We start from the raw sequence: 16659 nt of genomic DNA on the forward strand, positions 1-16659 counted from the left end.
TATTGCATTCTTATTGAAAAAATTCTTGAAGAAAAGTTGAGTTACTTAAAAGTATAAAACAGTTCCATTTCTCAGAGATATTTTTAAGTTATCTGGTGCACTTACATCCATTTCGTAAACATACTGTTTCCCAAACTGGTATTTAAAGAACATTCTTCTGGGAGATGTTAGAATCTGTTCCACTACAAACAGTGTTCTGTGGTGTAAAATGGTATAAAACAATGGGGAGGGCGTTACTGAGCTGGTGATCATTGAGCAAAGGCTGAACAGAGAGAAGAGGCTGGCCCTGTGAGTCCCTGGAGCGTGTTCTATGTGCAGGAGCAGCAGGTCTGTTTTGAGGAACAGCAAGGAGGCCAGCGTAGAACACAGTGAGCAAGTTGCAGGGAGCGGGGAAGAGGTCAGAGGAGTGGGAGGGGGCCAGGTCATCCGGCTCTGACTCTGAAGGTGATGAGGGGCCGCCGGAGAGTTCTGAGCACAGGAATGACAGGATCTCACGTAGGTTTTAAAAGGATCACTCTGACTGTGTGTTCGGAATAAACTGGAGGGAGAAAAAGGTGGATGCAGGAAAACCAGTTTTCTTAGTTTTTATAAAAGCAAACTCTAATTGCTATGCAACAAGTATTACATGCTTACATATGAATAGAATAACCCACAAGACAAGGATAATATGACCACGGCCTAGAAGGAAACAAGCAGGCACCAAACAGTGAGTGTTTTAGATCAGAATTCAGAGTGGTTAGCTGAGTTCAGTAACTTGCCTTCTCGGTCTCTAACTCCAACCCACCTGCTACACCAATGCTACCAATATCCTCTCTCCCCGGTGACAGCTAATTTTAGTGTCAACTTGACTGGGCTAAGGAGTACCCAGATATTTGGTTAAACACCATACCAGCTGTCTTTGGGAGGGTATCTGGGATGAGATTAACACTTGACTGGTTAACTGAGAAAAGCAGGTTGCGGTCCCCAGTGTGTGCCTGCCTCATCCAATCCAAAGTCGGGTTGGAATAAAAGGCGGATGAAGGGAGACCCGGCTCTTTCTCCCATCTTTGAGCTGGAACCTGGGTGTCCTCCTGCCTTCAGGCTGGACTGAAACTAACAAGATCTACTCTCCGGAATCTCAGGTCTTTGGGACCAAAGATCATGGGACTCTTCAGCTTCCAGGACTACGTAAGCCAATGCCTTATTAATAAGCCTCCTTGTATCTCTTATTTGTTCAGTGGCTCTGACAGTATTCTTGGGCTTCCCTGGTGGCTCAGCTGGTAAAGAATCCACCTGCAATACAGAAGACCTGGGCTCGATCCCTGGGTTGGGAAGATCCCCCGGAGGAGGGCATAGCAACCCACTCCAGTATTCTTGGCTGGACAATCTCCACGAACAGAAGAAACTGGTGGGCTACAGTCCATGGGGTCCCAAAGAGTCGGACACGACTGAGCAACTAAATACAGAACACACACCCCATTTAAAAGGTGTCAGTATGTACTGAACACAGACATTGCAACAGGCTCAGGGGAAAGACGATGGACAGCTGGAGACAGCGTGGAGGTGAGTGATAAACATAACAGTCTTAGACTCTGTGGACTCTTTCCCCCCTATTCCTGGGCAATCTTTTGAAAACATTCTTCAATTAGATCCCTTCAATGGTGTCCCTTGAATATTCTGTCTAAAGTCTATACTGCTGAGCATGAAATTCAAAGCTTTCTTATCAGGGCCCCACTTGGTTTTCTAGATTCATTATCTAGAAATATGTTCCAGCCACTTGGAGCTACTTGGAATTTTCAGAATGAGTCTTTCTGTGTCATATCTCAATGCCTCTGTACATGCTGTGCCCACCCCCGACTGCTATTACTCAAGGGGCCATTAACGCCCCAACTCCTATGGACGGCCTCCCAGGACATCACCAAAAACAGGCCAGTTTTTTAACCACAGTTTTGTTATTTCCTTACTCACCTGTGTAGGCCCTACAAGGCCATGAGATCTTGAGAAGGAGAACCTGATTTTTCTTTTAACAATCTTCATATTCTGAGGAACTAGCACACCGTCCGATACATGCAAGCATTCATTTATTTACTTAACGTGCTATATGCCGAGGACTGTTCTACAGACAAGAGATGAACAAGGCATGGCCTTCTCAGCGCTTGAGAGACACAGACAAACAGGATATTTCAATCCAGGGTCACAACGGGCTGGAGAAAGGCTCAGGGTATTGTGCTACACCGGGGACCGGCACAGTGCTTAGCGAAGATGCTCCCTGGGAAAATAAGGACTTGTAGCTGCTCCATGAACACCTGCCCCTTCCTCTCGAGAGAATCAAATAAAGGACTGAGGCTCTGAAGCCTCGGGGTAGAGGGATGAAGGCAGACCATCCGCACTGACCCTGGACACGTTCCAGAGAACAGCTCCTCAGTGCGGCAACAAGCCTCCATCACACCACAAAGCTCCTGGGCCAAGGTCAGTGGGGGAAGAGGGTCTCCAGCAGGACTCCTGCTCCACAAATTGGAACAAAGTTTTCCTTCCATTAATTCTTCTTAACTCCCTAACCTCTGCTGCCTCCTGCATATACAGATCAGATGCTAGCATTACATTCGGCAAAAAAAAAAAAAAAAAATTACACTTAGCCACTTTGAATCTAGTCTGTTGAGATTTTTACTATGATCTGCAATGACTACCCTGACACCAGGTGCCTGCCCCCCATCCCCGCCAAGTGTGAGAACTCTGGATTGAGGAAGGAGCACAGTTCCGACTGGAATTTGATTGCATTGTCTCCATGTCAGCAAACCCTAAGTGAGCTACTCAATCCTCCTGGGGCTCACTTTCATCAGTAGGAAAGGGAATAAAAAGGTTCATTTTGCAAAGTTGTTCACTATGAAGATTAAATAGCTCATGTCAAGAGGTGACAAAGCAGAGAGTTAAACTGCCTCTTTTTTGCTTCTATTCCTCTCCTTTCTCCAAAAAATCTGTATGTTTTACTTTCATGACCTTTTCCTTTCAGTGCTGCTGAGAATCTTCACCTATGTGAAAACATCCATCTCTGAGTAGGGGCTGGACAAGGGCTGCCTGGTATGATTTACCAAGACCCCCTAACTGCCTTCTATCTAGGTTTAATTAAATAATTAAATTAAATTGAAAGATGCTTGCTCCTTAGAAGAAGAGCAATGACAAACCTAGACAGCGTATTAAAAAGCAGAAACAAAGGTCCGTATAGTCAAAGCTATGGTTTTTCCAGGAGCCATGTATGGATGTGAGTGTTGGACCAAAAAGAAGGCTGAGTGATAAAGAATTGATGCTTTTGAAGTGTGGTAATGGAGAAGACTCTTGAGAGTCCCCTAGACAGCAAGGAGATCAAACCAGTCATCCTAAAGGAAATCAATCCTGAATATTCATTGGAAGGACTCATGCTGAAGCTCCAATACTTTGGTTACCTGATGTGAAGAGCTGACTCACTGGAAAAGACCCTGATGCTGAGAAAGATTGAGGGCAGGAGAAGAGGGCAACAGAGGATGAGATGGTTGGATGGCATCATCGACTCACTGGACATGAGCTTGAACAAACTCTAGGAGATAGTGAAAGACAGGGAAGCCTGCTGGAGTGCTGCAGCCCATGGGATCACAAAGAGTTGGGCATGATTGAGTGACTGATCAACTTATCAACAACAATCGAGGTTTGGGATCCAGGAAATACTGGAAAGAATGAAGAGAGACATGGAAGGGCAGGAAGCCAACATGGGCATGTGAGTAAGCAGATTATCACTATGGGCTTTAAATCTGCAGGGGACTCCCAGGAAACATACAGCACCTGCCCCAGATGCTGGGGCGTTAATCCATCATCTGCTGTCAGTCATGGGTTGGTGGCTTCTGGGAGGGGGCAGGCATGTTGACTCCCCAGCATGCCTGCCCAGGGAAAGCCCTCAAACACAGAGTGTCATCGATGTGGGGGAGAAAGCCCTTGGCATAAAAGGGAATGGTGAGCTTCAAGGAGCTATGGATGGGGCACCCAAGTGTCAGGTAAAGATAGTGGGGAAAGGAGATAGGGAGGCTTGTTGCAAAGTAAAGGGTAGGAGAAATCAATAAACTAATGAATGTGGTACTTCCCATTTTAACAGGAAGACATAAGAAATCAGCAACTGAGAATAAGAGATCAGTAATTCAAATGCTTCCAGGTGGCACACTAGTGATAAAGAACCCGCCTGCCAATGCAGGAGACGTAAGAGACGGGGGTTCGACCCATTGGTTGAGAAGATATCCTGGAGGAGGGAAGGGCAACCCACTCCAGTATGCTTGCCTGGAGAATCCCATGGACAGAGGAGCCTGTCCACAGGGTCGCAAAGAGTCGGACAGGACTGAAGTCACTTAGCACACAGTTCAAATGCTAGAAGGAAAATTTGGCACTGGGATGAATGCAGGTGTTCGCTAAGGACAGCAAAGCCAGGCACTGAAGCCACAGAAGGAAGCTAAGTCTAGAACTAGGAAGGCTTTGCATTGCAATGTCCATCTTCACCTGCCCAACTCCTACTCATCCTTCAGACTCCAGCTGAACTGTCTCTCCCTCGGAGGAGCATTCCCAGGAGACCAGCATGGCCCCCCCTCCACCCCCCACCCCCCAACACCTAGGCAGGCACAGGGAGACCCCACACAATGCCTGGCACACCACGGACATTCTCAAAATCCTTGCTCAATGCAGTATACCTTTTCCTGCCCCTTCATGCAAACTGTGAACGTGCAAATTCTGTATCCATGTGACTGATGAACCTTCCTTAACCAATTAACTGCCACTCCTGCTGCCTAAGACAAACTTGGCGACGAACCCTAGAAAGTGTTCAATATCCCACAAAGGAATGACTGACACCCAAGAGAAGAATGCTGGCTCTGTTTCACAGACGGGTGAGAGTGTGGGCCTCTCAGGACCAGTCTCCTCATTTATCAAATGACAAGGCTGGCCTAGGGCTCCACTTAAACAAACATTCCTGCGTGTCTGACTAATGCTGGAGAGCGTGAGCACAGGCCCTGTCTGTTGGCCTCACTGGGAGGCAAACTAATAAACAGAAACACAAGCCCACGTTACCACTGCCATTTACTGAAAGCCCTAAAGAGTCTCATACACTTATTAATGCATGTGATTCTAATGCTTGCCTTGTGTCCTAGAATGCAGTGTCCCATTTCACAGATGAGGACACGTGTCTTAGTAGCTTTATTTATTAACCTCATGGAGGTGCTAGCAACTATCAGGTGGCAGAGCCAAGAAGTTAACATGGACTCTTCTGTCTGTTTCCAAACCCCACCACCAGAGGTGAAGGCACAGAGCCTCGGAGGAGAGTGTCTGAAGGCTGGCCAGGGGGCACAGAGCCTGCTAAGGAATGGCACAGCCCTGCAGGTGTCCAGGGGAATGAGGCTGAAGACTGAAATCCAGAAACAGAAACAGTGTCTTCTGTAAGTCAGGGGAGGGGCTTCAAGAGATGATGTAACTTCAACTAAAGGGGTAAGGTCACACAATTAGCAAACCACCCAGTGGGAATTCAAGCACAGCTCTGACTCCAAATCCTGTCCTCTGTCTACCCTAGGAGTCTCTCTCCTGATCTGACTAAATTTTCTGAAATGAAGAAAAAATTAAGAAAAAAAAAAATCACACTTTTTTAAAAGGTGAGAACTAAACCTGACTTGCTCTGGGAAAAGGAATCCTTCAGGGCTTGGGAGGGAGAGCGGAGGGGAGAGGGAGTGAAACAGAGACGCTGAGAGCTCTCAATGGGTCAGTGAGCATATAGACAGGGCAATGGCTGGGAAAACGCACAGCCTGTCTGAGCAGCCAAGTCCCCACTTCTCCACGGAGCTGATCACAGGACAACACTGATTCTAGGGCCTCTGGTGGGAGTGAAGGTGGGGGAGGGGTGTCACAGCCTGAAACTGGATGCTGTTCCAACAGATGAGACAGAAGTCTGTCTTCATACAGCTGCCCCAGTGGCTAGTATCCAGGCTTGGGATATGCTCAATCTAATTTTACTTGCCATAGTTAATTCTCAAAACATCGACCATCTGTTTCCTGGATTCCTGACTGCACTGCTGCCTGGTCTGTCTGCTCAGAGAGGATGACAAAGTCCAGAGCAAGTCTTTCCTCTACTCACCTCTTCTAAAACCCCCAAGGCTGCACACCAGACCTGCACAGTAAGCAAAATAATTAAGCCCATGGACTCTAATCTTCAACAACATGAAAGCAATTAAACACACTTTGGAGCCATGAAAGGTGAAAACTGGCCAGATTCACAAACTTGCTAGTCACCAGCATTTCCATTCATTTCTCTGGTGCAAAGTCAGCTGTCCACTTCTGTAATCTCATCACCTCCCATGCCTCTTTAAGTCCTTCGGAAATAATAATGCTTAAGAGTTTTTGATGCACGAGGTCTTTACAGGATAGGTAACGTCTTCTTACTTGACATGCTTATTTCTTGAAACATCACCTACACTCAGATTCAAACTCCAGAGTACTCAATCTTTGACTCTTAAAATTGCCCTTTTCTTTAAGCACAGATAATTGTATCTGAAGGATAAGCAGGCACTGCTGTTCACATCTACTGCTTTTTTAAGAGTGGAGGTTCACCTCCTGTTTGCTTCTGCTCGCTTGTTTTAAGTATTAACGACCCGTGCTTCCCTTCTGGGAGACTATAGATTCTGCCATCTGGGATGAGGTTTCCTTCCTCTTCTATAAATCATTAAGAGACAACACTAGACCATGCTAGCTCTTGGTATTTGGCTTTTTTTTGGCTGGTTGGACAAAACTGAAAAAAGCAAAACAGGAAAAAGCTAAAATAGGGGTCCTCAATGACCCCTTCAACCCCACACTTCTATGAGAGACTTGCTCAACCCTGGGATGTGAGAAGACTAAGAAACCATGGAAATTGGGATTCAGGGAATTAGGTACAGGATACAAGGTCGCGAAGAGCAGGATCTCTGGTCTGTGTTCACTGCTGGATCCCCCATCTCTAGAATGATGCTGCATTTACACTGCTGAACGAATGAAAGGAAGCTACAGGGTAAACACAGGTGCCTGGGAAAGGCCTGGAAAGGTTCTTACAGTGCTGAGTTTTGGAGCTGTGGGATAAGATTCATTGGTGAGTCATGAAATCAATTTAGTCTGATTAGTGTTGTTTTAAAAGAGTGGAAGAGAATAGTAAATACCTTAGTAAGGAAAAAACTAATTTTGTGCAATTTCAGTTTAAGATACACACCCAAGATTGCAATGGAAAATATGTTATTGGTTATTAAAAAAAAAAAAGAGGAAAAGCATTTGCCTGGAGATACTGAAAAAGCAGATTCCCAGGCTCCAGGCAGGACTTCTGGGATGAGAATCTCTGGAATTTTGCACTTTGAACATGTTCCCTTGGGGATATCAGTAGACTCTAAACTTTGGAGTCTCCACTCTGAAAACCACTGTGGGGCCTGGAATTTCAAGCAGTTTAACAGCCATGGGAAAGCTGATCAACAAATTAGTTTGACAGCATTACCACAGCTATCTTCTGTTTGGGAGGTTGGGGTGGGGGTTGTGGGTGGGCAGGAGAAGACAGGGGACCAGGGCAGGCATTTAACAACCATGAATAAAACACAGTTGTTCTCTTTCTGTTCATTACTGATCTCATCACCAGGCCATTTCCTCCCTCCACACACTCACCCCAAGGGCCACTCAGACCTGTCCTGGTACCGGCTGGCCACAAAGTTTCCATCTTCCAGGCTGAACAGATGAAGAGGATTTAGTCACCAGATGTGAGCCTGGCTTGGGGCCGGCAGAAAAGAGAGACTGTCAAGTGAAGAACCAAGAAAAACTCACACAGCCCAGGGCCACTGTCATCAGATCGCTATGGAAAGCAGGTGTGGTCCGTTCCAGCCTAATCCGGCAGAGCTCTCAGCCACCTGTCCTGACAACTGCAGACAAAACTCGCTACAATGATGATCCAACACCGCCAGAGGCTCAGGCTCCTGATGGCCCACTGGGAATGCTCTATACCAGCTGTTCCTCACCCTGCAACCCCCCTGCCCCCCTATACCAATCACTATAGTGCGTAATTCTACGCACCCGCAAAGCATACCAGCGGTTTCCCTCCCTGCCTCTCTCTGAGGTCACAACAACAGAAAAGTCGAGGTATTTTTTCTCTCACTTCCGATAAATACATCTGAAGTCAATTTTAACAATCTAGACGCAGTGACTGAATGGTTTCCAGGTCCTTCTCTCTCTTCCAGAGCCTCTGCTTTGCTGAAGCGCAGGAGGAAGCATGCTCACGTGCAGTGAGGATCACCATGAGAAGCTTCGGGTCATTTTGGTGCAAGGGGCTCCCTCCCTCTGGCCTCCTATAGCACTTGCTGCCTGAGCCACTCAGCAGCTGCTAGTGTATGAGCTGCCATCTTTTGCTGTGAGCGTCTCTTACCGTGTATCCTCTTCTCTCAACTTCAATTACAATTTCCTAGAAGACAGAAGCCATGCCTGAATCTTCCACCTTGTTTCCTTATTGCCTTGCTTGAAAAACGTCGTTTGTATTTCCGTCTGTGTGTGTGAATGTGGAAGGACATATAGGACACACAGCAATCACACGCCATGGCAGATGCTATCAGCGCTGGACAAAGTTGTCAAAAGCCGCTCATCTTAGCAGGAAGCGTCTGTCGTTCACCACATTTGGTTAGTCAAGCACCAAATTGCTCCTGCTGCATTCCTGACACTAAAAATAGCAGGGACATTCAATTTTGAAGAAAACAGATCTACACGAACAGGGCCAGACTAACAGGATTAAGGACAAAAGATAAACTTAAGTAGCCTCTCAGCTAGGTATCTTTTGTCCACCAAATTAACTGGGGGTACTTACTGTTGTATGCAGGGAGCATGCTAGCAGTTTCACATGTACTCTTTCATTTAATCTTACAGTAACCCATGATGCCGGCATTACTATCCCATTGCACATAGAAACTAAGGGACAGAGGGCTCAAATAGCTTCCCAAGGTTGGTAAACAGCAGGATTTGGATTCAAAGCCATATCTGTCTACTTCACCACAATCCTTACTGCCTTTCTGATTAATCCAATATCTAATATAGATCCTCAGACTATAATTTGAAAGTTCTCTTTTCTAAAGAAAGGGTCAAAAGCCAAAAAATCTTTTTTTTTTTTCCTTCTGTTTAAGCAAGCAAGTGATCAACCAACCTTTCTCACAGAAAGCCAGATGGGGGAATTCAGGAACATCCTTAATTTACCCTGGCTCTGCAAAACTTCATCTTTATTTCTCGACTGTCTCTTCTTCTCCATCATCAGCAATTTCAATTTAGACTATGATCACTTGTACAATTTCAAAATCTTTCTCTGTCCACTCTAATGGCAAAATATATCCAGAAGCAGCTTAGCACCACTCCCACACCTCTCAACAAGTCTTTAAGCTTTTATCCTCAAGGCCTCAAAGTTTAGTCTCAAGACAGCAGTGTGTCCTTTTCAAAGGTTACATAGCAACTCTGCTCAACTGCGCCTCTAGCCCAATTCTCACTATTCTCCCCTCTGTTCTTCTACTCTTGGCATATGGCTTCCTTGCTGTTCCTTGAACAAACACAACATTCCCCTGTTCCAGGGCCTTTGCACTAGCTGCTCCTTCTGCTGGGGGCTCTTTTCTCCAAGATATTTGCATAGCACATTCCTTCATCTCCTTTATGCCTTTGCTTACAGCTCACTGTCCAAGTGAGGCTTTCCTTCAATACCCTGCAAACCAGCTTTCCCTCCCAGGACCTCCTGTCTCTTTTGGTTTGTTCTGTTTTCGTTTTTAGCCATAGCACTTATTCTAACATGCTACACACCAGATTTGTGCATACGGCATCCTCTTTCTAGAAGAGAAGCTCCACGAGGGTAGAAATGCTTTTGTTTTGCTCACTGCTGTATTCCCAGTACTTAAGAACAACGCCTAGCACACACAATGTGCTCAGCAAATATTTGCTGAATTAATGTTTTACATGGCTTGCCAGGAAGAAAAACTGATAACCCCAGGTCAACGCACAATGTTTACCCTATGGTTCTGAGTATTCCTGGAGCTCTGATCCACCGTGGGAGGCAGTTATACATCAGCTTGAGAAGTCTGGAAACAGAGAGCTATTTAGAGGGGAGTGACGTAGTGGAGTTCTACATTTCAATCAGTCCACTCTAGCTCTGGGGGATGGAGCTGGGGAGGATAAGGCTCCGAATTATGAGTCCACTCCTAAATATGAGAAATGTTTAGGAGACAAGAGGGAAAGATTCAATGATTGGTTGGATATTGTGGGGGATGGTGGGATTCTGACTGACCTTTAGGTTATGGGGTTGGGGAAACTGAACAGATAACACAGTGAGTGATGGAGACAGCATAAAGAAGAATTCCTCTTGGGAATGGATCTGGAAGGATAAGACTCTTCCCCTTAGCTCAACATTCACTTTAGCAGTCTCTTGACAAATAACTAAAGTGATTATGGTAAAAGGCGCAACTGCAGCTACAGAGCAGCCAAATATAAACAAAAAGAATTCTATGGATCATTGCTTTGTTTCCATTTGTCAGAGGTTTTGAGCTGGCCTTTAACCAGGCAGAGTCCCTCCTAAAGAAAAAGGAAGGAATGTCTTTTCACAGGTTACAAGTCAGTTCTGTCTGAAGACACACACATACCACCATTTCTGTAAGCACAACCAGTTGTCTGGTTTCTTTGGAAAATAACTTAAGAATTGGGCAATTCTAAAAGGACCCTATCTGGGTTTCCCTGGTGGCTCAGAGATAAAGAATCTGCCTGCCAATGCAGCAATCACCGGTTCGATCCCTGATCTGGGAAGAGATCCAGCATGCAGCAGAGCAACTGAGCCCCCAGCACCACGGTAATTGAGGCTGTGTTCTAGAGCCTGGAACCCATAACTGCTGAGTCCACGTGCCCCAGCTACTGAAGCCCCTGCGTCCTAGAGCCCATGCTCCCCCAATGAGAAGTCACTGCAAATGGAGAAAAGCCCGGGCAACAATGAACACCCAGCACGGACAAAAATAAATAAATAAATTTAAATAACAATTTTTTAAAAAGGGCCCCACGCTAAAGACCCCTAAACAAAGGTTTACCGACAAAATAGTTTAATCCACCATTGACTGGGCTTGTATTTTACCCTCATACCTTACCTGGAAAGTTCTCTCGGTTTAGCTTAGGTCTGCGGACAATCACAAAGTCCTTGTCATTCCCTTTGCTTTTCAGCCGTTTTCGTGGGGGGCTCTGTGGGTGGCCCAGGTTTGAAAGCAGTTCCTGGGGGATGTTCTCACTGTCCACCTCCTCCTTCTCCAGGGCGGAGACCCCCATGCCTGAAAGCAGTTCAGAAGTCTTGCTAGAATCCCATCCCCATGTGAAACTGGTGGTAACGTTGCTAGTCTGGTCGGGTATCTCCTGGAGGTGTTTCCTGCAGAAACGCACAATAGCCCCACGTTCCTTTCAAAAACACGGCCGTAAATAATTCCCAGACAGGCCTAAAGGAAGCTGCAAGCTATGCACCGCAGAAAGCTTTCACAGCAGCTAACTGAACTGCATTTTTACGCGCCGGCGGCGAGTTCCCAAGAATAAAAGAGAAAATAACCGAACACATCGAAAAGGCTTTTCGATTTCCGATCGTGCAGAAGGCCTTAAGAATTTCTTAAAAGTGGAGGAAACATACAAGGAAAGAGGCAGAGTAATCACACACGATTGAAAACAGCAGCAGGAAAGCCCAATAAGGGAAGACAAATAACACCCACGCTGATCACCGCGCTAAAGCATCCACCCATCCACATTTTCCCAAAGAGGCTAAGCAACCATTCACATTACAGCACTACTAACAATATTAGCAAGTAGCAAAACACGCGGCCTAAAAGAATTCAGACGGTCCATTCATGTTCTGTCTCCTTCTGCAATCGGTTTACCTGTGCATGGCGTCCGCAGGTTCGGGAGTTTTAAATGCGTGCATCAATTGCAGAGGTGCCCGCCTCCCAGATTCCCGCTTTGGCGCGCGGCGGCGCACTGCGTGCGGCGCACTGCGTGCGGCCCCCGACTCGCTGCAGCGAAACCCGCGAACTCTATCAACGTTCCATCCCAGCAGCGCGCGCAGAATTCTCCAGCCAGCTGGCTCTCCTCCGTAGCCGTCGTCTGCGGCCCCGCTGCCTGCTGGGAATTGTAGTTTCTGCCCAACCCGGTAGTCCGGCTGCCTCGCCACTACTTCCTTTCCTTGCAGCTTTGCCGCCTTCGAGATACCCACAACCCCGCGCGGCTGCGGGACTGGACGACCCACAGGGTAGGCGGGGAAGCGGAAGCGGGCGGTGCTTCGGCTGACTGGGGAAATGTCAGCTGCTTGACTGGGGTCGGGGTTTCCTTTCTCGGGGACCCCTCGACCTTTTGGTGACTGCCACCGCTGTCGCCAAGGAGTGTGGGTCCCAAACCCTGTAAGGCTGTGGCGGCCGCGGGGTTTCCAGGCCCTTCTGGACGCTGTCCGGCGAGATCGGACGGTGAGCCGGAGGAGAAGAGCGTGAGGCACTTTGAGGTGTGGGGCCGAGCGCGGACTGAGAGAGGGCCCCGGAGACTCCGAGAGGCCGCCGTCTCGGGGCCTGCGTCCCAGGCAGCTGAGTGGAGGCAGGGGCACGCCCTGCCGGCCAGGTGAGAGGCTGCGGCCGTGGGCGTCACGCCTGCTCCCCTCTGCCTGGAAGCTGCGTACTCCACCCGGGTGAGGGCGGCCCTGAGGACTAGGTCTGTGGACAGGATCCTTTCCTTCCGTGTAAAACAGGCACCACGGCAACGACGCTCGTTTCACAGTCGCGGTCAAATCAGAGGAGGCTCGTGAGAGCGTCTGTAAACGAAAGCGCGGTTCAAACGTGAGGCGGAGGTTTAATTTTAGGGGGAGCAGGAGATTACGGTGAGTGCCGTGGGAAAGCTGAGCATCTCCCGGCAGCCTTGAGAAGTCCCATAAATGCTAGCTTGAGAACAAATAAGGTAACTATTGTTTGCAAAAGGCTTTTCGTGCCACGCTAGCGGCCACCAGCAGCGCCATTCGCTTACTGTCTCAAAAAAAAATTGCCTCACGTCCTAAAAGCCAGCTGCTTGCTTTTAGACTATATCCACGGAGAAAAGTTTGGAGATGGTTAGAGAGTGCCGTTTTCTGGGTAGGATGACCGTGCGAAATCCATTGTTCAAATGTCCTATAACTGTGACCCTGGTAAAACAGTGGAAGAGAGAAGGGTAATAACTTCCAACCCTAATAAAAATCGAGAGGATTTATAAAGTTCAGAAATAAGCACCCGGCGTCATCACAAAAATACTAGAATGTCACTTAAGCATGCTGTGTGGCATACCTTCTTATTTCTTCTCTTTAAAAAAAAAAAATTCAATTTTCTCTGGAGTTAAACCTCCCTTGCTTGTATATCAGCTTGTTTCAGGGTTGGTGCATAGCTTGAAATGGAACCACCCCTTGACAGAGGAGGGCGTTCGTGATCCTTTAGTAACTAGTTTATTCTTGAAACTAGGTAAAACTGGTGTAAAGAATGGATCTGTTCACTGATTGATTCTAGTTGAAACTAGATGAAGAATACTAAGCTGAATGTTCACAATTTGTTACATGGAAAATATTTTTAAATGCAGTGTTCTGACTTTTTTTTACATGAAGTTATCTTTATGATATTTTGGCTAAGGAGAAAGCAGTAGCCTTCTGCTTGAAGTCTACATCCTTTCTCTTAAAACAGCAATTCAGAGGAAATATTTAGTCTTCTTCAGGAAAGTGAACAAGACGAGGGAGCTTATAAACTAATGGAGAGAAGGAATAAACAAAATTTGTAATGCCATGATGAGAGTAAAGTTTTGAAATATGATATGATTGAAAGAGGGCACTTCAGACAGAGGTCTTATAAAGTGTTAGTCGCTCAGTCCTGTCTGACTCTGCGACCCCATGGATGGTAGCCCTACAGACTCCTCTGTCCATGGGGATTCTCCAGGCAAGAATACTGGAATGGGTAGCCATTTCCTTCTCCAGGGGATCATCCTGATCCAGGGATCAAACCCGGGTCTCCTGCATTGCAGGCGGATTCTTACTGTCTGAGCCATCAGGGAAGCCCAATAATTGGAAGAGGGCACAAAGAGCTCTTATAAGGAAGGTCTAATAGGATGACTCTAAATTTAAAAATGAGAAATATCCTTGTGCTAGGATTTAGCCTGAGAACTAGGAAACATTTCTAGTTTTCAGAATATTTGAAATATCTGAATTAGTGGAAACAAGGTCCTTTATAGGGCTTCAGAGAGAGCCTGTCAACTTGGAAAATCGAAGTGTTCAAATTCTAGAATAGATATTGCTCTAATAGTTTGCCCTGGCAGCAGAAATATTTTAGCTTATGAAAATGGAGTCATTTCTGCATTCCTTTAATCATGGCTTTTCTGTTAATATGTTAAGTAAAAGTTTAACTTGGTAAATTGGCTCTTTAATATAAGGAATTGTGGTTATTGAAGGCTTGAGATTATTAGCTACATAGAGTTTCCTGTCTGGTCTTTCCAAGAACTGCATTGTGATTGCTACTGATGTAGATTATTTTGTTTTCCTGATTAAGTTTATTTATTTAATACACTCAGCACACCCCAAGTCTCATTTTAGTGAGAGAGGGTTCCCTATTTCTAGAATTACTAGATCAGTATCTAGGACAAATCAATTACATTTTAAAAATACCTGCAAATGTCAGAGTGAGTAATTTCTAATACTCTTTGGAAGTTTTAGGTAGAGTACCAAGTGACTTTGTAAATTGGAAAGGTGTTTCTCATACATGGGACAAGAGCATAGTTACGAGATGGTCATTATTAGGGCATAGAACTAGCTTATGTGTACATATTTATATATACATATATATTCAGTATTCAGTAGTATATTATTGGGTCTTTCCTGGTGGCTCAGATGGTAAAGAATCTGCTTGCAATGTGGGAGACCTGGGTTTGGTTCCTGGGTAGAGGAGATCCCCTGGAGGAGGGTATGGCAACCCACTCCGGTATTCTTGCCTGGAGAAACCCTATGGACAGAGGAGCCTGTCGGGCTACAGTCCATGGGGTCCAAAGAGTCGGACACGACTGAGAGACTAAGCACAGCACAGTATATTACTGTTCTTTTTGAAAATCAAATGTGACAAAGGAGATTCTCTTAAATAGAAGTGTGATGTGCTTTTTCCTTAGTTCCATAATAGCATGAAGTAAATCTTAAGATTCCTTTAGTTGTTTTTTTTTTTTTTTATGTTATTTAGCTTATGTGAACAAAAGACTAACAACAGTTACATAGCAAGAAGTTTCTATCTGCTCATCAAAATTCAAAAGATTCTTTTTCCTTCGGTTAATTTTAAAGTAGATCTTTTAGTTCTTTGCAGTTTAATGTTCTCTACAATGGGCAGGTTGGGGCAAGAACAGAAGGGTTCTTTCCCAATTCTGTTTTGCTCTGTGCTTGCTTTTTTACTTTCATCTTGTAGATTGCAGTCATGTTTTATCCTTAAGTTATGGCAGACTTACCTGCAAAGTTGCACAGTTAGATTCTGTATTAAACATGACTTTATTAGCACTCTATCTTGATATATCTAAAAGAATGACAGGAGAATGTGTCTACTTTGTTCACAGAAATGAAATTAACAAAGGAAAGCTGAGCAAAAGCATGACTTAAACAGTCTAACTTGCATTAAAAAAAGTATGTCTGGACTGGATTAAAGACTCTAGTATCCTGTATCCTAATTGTGAGCCTGGCTCTGTAGTCAGGATGCCTCTGTTTGCATCCCACTTCTTACACTCTCTTGTGCCATTTTCTCTGTTAAATGGGAATACTAATAATCCTTTCTTACTGGGTTGTGAAGTCTAATTTGATAAAACAAGTTAAGTGCTAGCAAAGTGCTTGGAATCTATTTAATAGTAAACTCAATATTAGCTACTCCCTTAAAGAAAATTATTTTGTTACTAGGAAGTAGTCTATGGATTATTTTCTAATTACTGACATGAATCTTATAATCTCTTTACTGAAAATCTTTAAGAATTCATTACAATGGATCCAATTGTTTTCTTCTTGCCTACTTAATGATTGCTGCCTCTCTCATGCCTTGCCAAAGGTGAAACAGTTTGAATATGTCCATTTTTCTTCAAAAGAGCTTGTTACACTTTGGGATTCAGTTCACCTGGTTGGCTTGCCAACTCTGCTTATTTTTTAAAGATGATTTCAAAAGATGTTATGCCTTTCTTGTATTTTTAGAGTGGGAGTTAATGTTCTCTTGTGGTATTCTGTCTATATCCTAAGCTGACTTGTCCTTATTCCTGAAATCATTTAATGTGGAATTAATGATTATCTTTCAAAGATTTAAATTTTGACTTGGTGGTACTGTTGACTTTCATTACTCACATCTAGTTCTGTTCTAATTCTTCTGATTTTTCATTATTTGGATCTCAAGTTGTCTCCTAATTCTTATGCACATACCTGAGTAAAGATACATGTTTAAGTTAACACAGCCTGTGTGATGAATCATTAGGTCTAGTTGAAAATTTTTTATTCAATTTCAGAGTCAGGTTTTGACAAACTGTTTGTCTGTGTTCTCTTGTTCAGTTGATACCAATCTTTCCTTCCTATCTCCCCATGCTCCTTTTGGAAAATATTTGGGATGGGATGTTTCAGATTCCAAAATGATGTTAACC

At 45.1% G+C, this 16659-nt stretch overlaps 2 protein-coding genes across 6 annotated transcripts in view; one reads left to right on the plus strand and one right to left on the minus strand.

The window, feature by feature from the left end:
• Window positions 1-12125, minus strand: part of SKP2 (S-phase kinase associated protein 2) — a 37364-nt gene extending 25239 nt beyond the window's left edge. The window contains exons 1-2 of one of the 2 annotated variants that reach the window (XM_043488879.1): window positions 11901-12125; window positions 11133-11404 (exon numbers count right to left, since the gene is read on the minus strand). In XM_043488879.1, the coding sequence (XP_043344814.1) occupies window positions 11133-11404; window positions 11901-11944 (316 nt within the window). In that variant the 5' untranslated portion in view covers window positions 11945-12125. Of the gene's footprint in view, window positions 1-7653; window positions 7721-11132; window positions 11405-11900 lie in introns of those variants that run through there. The other variant, XM_043488880.1, reaches the window with a different exon arrangement.
• Window positions 12126-12267: 142 nt separating this feature from the next.
• LMBRD2 (LMBR1 domain containing 2) overlaps window positions 12268-16659 on the plus strand; it is a 46054-nt gene continuing 41662 nt past the window's right edge. For all 4 annotated transcript variants that reach the window (XM_043488732.1, XM_043488734.1, XM_043488735.1 and 1 more), the window contains exon 1: window positions 12268-12627. The gene's annotated coding sequence lies outside the window, so the exon portion shown is untranslated. The remainder of the gene's footprint in view (window positions 12628-16659) is intronic.

Source organism: Cervus canadensis, chromosome 16 (assembly GCF_019320065.1).
Source record: "Cervus canadensis isolate Bull #8, Minnesota chromosome 16, ASM1932006v1, whole genome shotgun sequence".
Lineage (NCBI taxonomy): Eukaryota > Metazoa > Chordata > Mammalia > Artiodactyla > Cervidae > Cervus > Cervus canadensis.